Source organism: Procambarus clarkii, chromosome 7 (assembly GCF_040958095.1).
Source record: "Procambarus clarkii isolate CNS0578487 chromosome 7, FALCON_Pclarkii_2.0, whole genome shotgun sequence".
Classification (NCBI taxonomy): Eukaryota; Metazoa; Arthropoda; class Malacostraca; order Decapoda; family Cambaridae; genus Procambarus; species Procambarus clarkii.
The window spans coordinates 5,985,091-5,991,090 of NC_091156.1; the positions used below are offsets into that span (position 1 = coordinate 5,985,091).

At 38.1% G+C, this 6,000-nt stretch overlaps 2 protein-coding genes across 2 annotated transcripts in view; one reads left to right on the forward strand and one right to left on the reverse strand.

Annotated features, from left to right (window-relative positions):
- The window catches only part of LOC123761479 (homeobox protein Hox-B7-B-like), a 206,030-nt gene that overhangs the window by 95,423 nt on the left and 104,607 nt on the right, over positions 1-6,000 (forward strand). The window lies entirely within an intron of this gene.
- Positions 5,117-5,527, reverse strand: LOC138357551 (mucin-12-like). Its single transcript, XM_069314432.1, has one exon. The coding sequence runs from the start codon at positions 5,525-5,527 to the stop codon at positions 5,117-5,119; it is 411 nt and encodes a 136-aa protein (XP_069170533.1).

The following is a 6,000-nucleotide window of genomic DNA, read 5'->3' on the forward strand; positions in this document are numbered from 1 at the left end:
TGTTTCTTTCCCACGCCTGTAGTTTTCTTCCTGATGGTGACGATACCACTGGGTCTCCTTTCTTCCTTTCACATCTTCATTACCATACACTTGTTGAGATTGAATTCTAGCAACTATTTGTTGCACTCCACTGAAATTTTACAACATGTCCCTGAAACTTATTGCATTTCATGGTATGCTGGTGAGGTTGTTGTTGTGTAGTGGTGTATGGTCCTGGTGGGTGGATGACTGGTGAAGGTAGAATATGATTCTAGATAAGAAATCTATAATATGAGACACGAGATTTTGGAAATAGAAGTTTAAGATAGTGAAAGAAAAGTGTAAGAGAGGGGGGGGAGAGGAGGAAGGGCTTTGTCACACGTAAGGTGGGAGAGGTTGTGTTGGACTGGCGGAGGAGGGGGATATGTTAGACGGGTGTGTTGCATTGTATGAGGGGGCGGGGAGTTGTGTTGAAAAGGAGGGGGGGGGAAGGATTGTGTTGAGGGGAAGGGGGGGGGTTGTGCTGAATGTGAGGGGTAGGGATTTGTTGAACGGGAGGGGGAAGTGTTGTGTTGATCGGAGTGGGGGGGGGAAGGGAGAAGGGTATGTATTGGAAGTGAGAGAAGAGTGGTTGTGTTTGCCTGGGGAAGGGGAAGGTGGGGAAGGGAGAAGTAAGGTTGAGGTGGAGCGTCGAAAAAAGAAAAACCAGAAATGCGGTATTGACAATTTCTTTTATTGCGGTCTTTATGGCCCTCTGCCATAACTTGTTTAGTTATGGTTATAAGCATGACAGATTATCTCCGCCTTCGATCCCACCGTCGCGGATGTAATTAATTTTTTGGTCTGTTTCGTGTACTGCTCTCCAGCTATGTGACGGTCAAGTGGCATATCTTGAATATTTTAATTACTACTTTAATTTGAATTGTGTTAGTAATACCGACGAAATAATTTTTAAGAGGCATATATATATATATATATATATATATATATATATATCGAACCCATACTCCCAGAAGCAACGCAACTGGTAACTACAGGGCGCCTTAATCCGCTTGACCATCACGGCCGTCAAAAGGAAGTGATAGCCGAGGCTATTTGAGCCACTTCCCCGACGGCAACTCGGATGGTAATCTTGGGCATAGCATTTCACCAAATCACCTCATTCTTTGGGGCACACGTGAGGAACACAAATGCGAACAAGCCTGAATGGTCCCCAGGACTATATGCGAATGAAAACTCACACCCCAGAAGTGACTCGAACCCATACTCCCAGAAGCAACGCAACTGGTAACTACAGGGCGCCTTAATCCGCTTGACCATCACGGCCGTCAAAAGGAAGTGATAGCCGAGGCTATTTGAGCCACTTCCCCGACGGCAACTCGGATGGTAATCTTGGGCATAGCATTTCACCAAATCACCTCAATCTGTAAATCGCCCTGTAGTTACCAGTTGCGTTGCTTCTGGGAGTATGGGTTCGAGTCACTTCTGGGGTGTGAGATATATATATATATATATATATATATATATATATATATATATATATATATATATACATATATATATATATATGATATATATTTATATATATATAAACAAACTTGACCACAAACACAACTCGTGGCGTACAGTTCTATGTCTTTAAGCCATTAAGTCGTTGCATTTCTCATAAGTCACCTTCATGATCATATTCTGAAACATGTCTCTGATTACAGGTACGCGAAGTGTCGCACCAACTCCCAATGCACGACAAGACGGTAAACATAACCAGCCTTTGTTAACATTTAAGATTTGACAGCATATTTGGTCTATTATTATAACATTAATCAGGATATAAAGATTTATTATCAATACTTATTATAAGAGAATATATGATCTATCAATAAAAGAGTTATCAAGAAATCAAATCTATTCATTAATATGTCATTTAAGATTTATTAAAATACAACATCTATGAGCATTGTACGCTTTCAACAAACCATATGGCAAAATAAATAAAGTATTGAAGTATATTGGATTAAGGTGTAGTATTAATATATAAAGCATTGAATTATAATGTATGAAGTATTCAAGTATAAATCAAGTAATAAATTATAAAAATATGCTTCATATTCCATGTATTAGTTATTGTAAGCCAAAGTATGGAATCTACAGAAGGCAATTATTATAGTCTTAAAAAATTGATAAAATTAAAATCCTTAAACTAAAAAAAAATTATCGCTATTCAAAGAAAAAATTCATCACTAAAATTATGGATAACTTTTAACAAAATTATTTCCATATTATTTAGCCGTTTAAAAAAATGGTATTGCAAGTAATCTTGTGTATTTAAAACTAAATATTTTTCTGATTAATTATAATAATGTGAATTTCATCACTTAATTCCACTTTTTCTCCTAATTTTGAATATTCATATTCTTGGCTACTTTTATACGAGGTTTAAAAGTGTGTTATAATCAAACTATGTAGAAATAGTTACAGTAGACGAGTAGATAACGTAGTGTCGTTATTGTTTTTATTATCTTTTTTTTATTATAATTAAACTAATAATACTATTATATCCTGAGATCTAGAGAATGAAGGAGAGAATGAGGGCGGGAGAGAGAAGTACAGTTTATATCGTCATAATTTCACAAGAGCAAACATTTCAAATACTGTATTTAATGAGGTATCACATCTAATCACTGGTGATTATTGTGGCAGGTTACCACCCCGTATCACTAATAATTATCTCTGCAACGGAATATCTCCCGGAATCACTGGTAATATATTTATATAAACAGAACGACGGTGATTAACGATGGGGAGAGCTAGTTAATGAAATTCACATTCATTTGAGATACCAAGTAATTGTTTTAATATTTTTTCTCAGTTGTGTATGACTGTGTGTAAGCCTCCCCATGTGTGCGTTGCGTTGTTTGTGCGTTTTATGTCAACAATTATACAATTGTCGCTAGTATGATGCATAAATATATTAATGCGAATTTCTTCACTTAACTCAACTGATGCTTTTTTTTACTAAAAAAACTAAACTAAAAAAAGCAAGGAGCATATACACACACACACACACACACACACACACACACACACACACACACACACACACACACACACACACACACACACACACACATATATATATATATATATATATATATATATATATATATATATATATATATATATATATAATAAGAAAGAAATAATGTAAGTATTTGTTCAGCAGACGTAGTCAGTGTTGTCGTGAGAATTGTGTTGGAGAGTGATCGAGGAGCAGCAGTTGTGTGCTGGCAACTGTTGTTATGACGACCGCCTGCATACATGTGTACATTTACATATGTTCATCGAAGATTATATCACTTGTGTCACCAAAGTCATATATATATATATATAATATAATATAATATTATATTATGTTATATTTTATTATATTATATTATATTATATAATAAATGATTTTGTTTTGCATGGAAACTGTACTAGTAAAGTGTAGCGACTTTTGAACATTGCGTGGGTCTTTCATGGAAAATATTGCACTTCGCAAATAGCATAACACAGGCATTTCTGCCACCCGTGGAGCCTGGGAACGGGAGGTAGGTGATAAGGTTATCCATGTCATCGGTTTCTACATGGATAGAATAGCTTAGAGATCTCACACACAAAAAATTATGATAATCAGAAATAATCTGATTATATCCTGTGGTTGCAATGCCCATCCCATCATTTCTCTCTTTCACACACATTCCTCCCTACCACACACTATCTTCCCCTCCCCATGTATATATATATATATATATATATATATATATATATATATATATATATATATATATATATATATATATATATATATATATATATCTTGGGCGGGTTCTGTAATTCGGCCTTGCGTGCGGGGGGGGGGGGCCTCGATAAAAGCCAAACCTGTATGAAAATACACTCTGGCTTCCTGTCCCCCCAACACAATGAACTATTATTATTATTTCCCGTTGGTATCGTCTCCCCCTTGTTTACTGTTCGTATTGTCTAATGCGATGATTTGCTCACAAAATTTATTTACTTTGGAATAACGGAGGGAGTGCAGGCGATGAGTCACAATAACGTGGCTAAAGTATGTTGACCAGACACCACACACCAGAAGGTGAAGGGACGACGACGTTTCGGTCCGTCCTGGACCATTCTCAAGTCGATTGTGAATGATCCAGGACGGACCGAAACGTCGTCGTCCCTTCACCTTCTAGTGTGTGGTCTGGTCAACAACGGAGGGAGTTGCCTTCTCGCCTAGTTCATTCCTAGTTCATCACACTTTCGTCCTTCTAGATTTTTTTTTAGATACGTGATCGTACGAGTTACTTGGCCATGATCTAGTTAATCCGAGTTCTTCCTCAACGATTTCTTGACGTTACCTTTTAGATGTTCCTAGGATTAATGGTCTCGTGTCCCTGTCTCTGACCAATGTATTTCCTTTCTTTCTCTTCCAATTGTCTGTCTCTCACTCTCTCATTATCTATATTGTCTCTCCCACCACACACACTTAACTTCCTCTATTATATTTTATTGTGGTAATAGTGTTCTCGATAAACATATTTCCCGTGTTGTAGTGAAGTGTGCAGGCAAGAATGGCATGTTCCTATCCCACCTGCTACATATTCCATAATTCACCTTCCTAAAGGCGCCAATTAACCTATGATTATATGTCATATTTTGTTAGTAAAGCAAAAATTCGTACTTTTAACAAAATTTCGTAAATCACAAATATTTTCCCACTTTAAAAGGAATAAAAGGATACTTGAGTAAGTGGTCATTTACATTCTTGACGGTTTTTATGTGATATAGAGTTTCTATGTCACATAAAAATGTTACCGCAAAAAAAAGGAGCTAACGTTGGGTCAAGTCCAAGGAACTTTTTGCCCTCTGAGTCCCCTTTCTTCTATACTCACTCTACCATTCACATGGAGGACAGAAGAAAATGCATATATTCTGGTTAGCATTGTAAATGTGTGGCCACGTCTGTGGTAGAAAAACAGACCGTTTAAAATGCGACACCTGTGTAAAAATAAAGAGTTTCATTATAACTCTTTTTATATGCATCACCCCAATAGTTTGGTGGGCTGTTTGGATTCCTGCGTTTCTGGCCAGTTTAAGTAGTGGTGCCACTACTTAACATTGCCATAGTGGTGCCACTGCTCAACATTGCCATAGTGGTGCCACTACTCAGCATTGCCATAGTGGTGTCACTGCTCAACATTGCCATAGTGGTGCCCCTACTCAGCATTGCCATAGTGGAGCCACTACTCAGCATTGCCATAGTGGAGCCACTACTCAGCATTGCCATAGTGGTGCCACTACTCAACATTGCTATAGTGAAGCCACTACTCAACATTGCCATAGTGGTGCCACTACTCAGCATTGCCATAGTGGTGCCACTGCTCAACATTGCCATAGTGGTGCCACTGCTCAACATTGCCATAGTGGTGCCACTGCTCAGCATTGCCATAGTGGTGTCAGTGCTCGGTATTGCCATAGTGGTGCCACTGTCCAACATTGACATATTGGTGTTCAACAAAAATGTAGATTTGATACAGCCCAATAGGTTCAAGAATCTGTACACCAGTTGATTATCAGTTGAGAATCGGGACGAAAGAGCCAGAGCTCAACCTCCGCAAGCACAACTAGGTAAATACGACTAGGAGACTACACACACACGCACGCGCGAAGGGGGGGCCCTTCAATAGCACGTGGCATCAATATATTTAATTTCCGTTCCGTGGATAAGAGATGGCCAGTTTCCATTTTCCGGAGTTCATTATGGAACAGTCAGCAATAGAAGCGCAGCGGGTGGGAGGGGGGAAGAGAAGTGGATGAGTGGGGAGAGGGGGGGAGCGATAGAATAAGTGGAAATAGAAAGTCAGTTGAGGGGTGTTAGAAGGTTAAAAATTATCTAGTTTTCTACGAATAATGTATATAATCGGTACCGAAAAATCGCAATGGGATTGTTGTAAATTTTTCTTGTGTAATAAATAA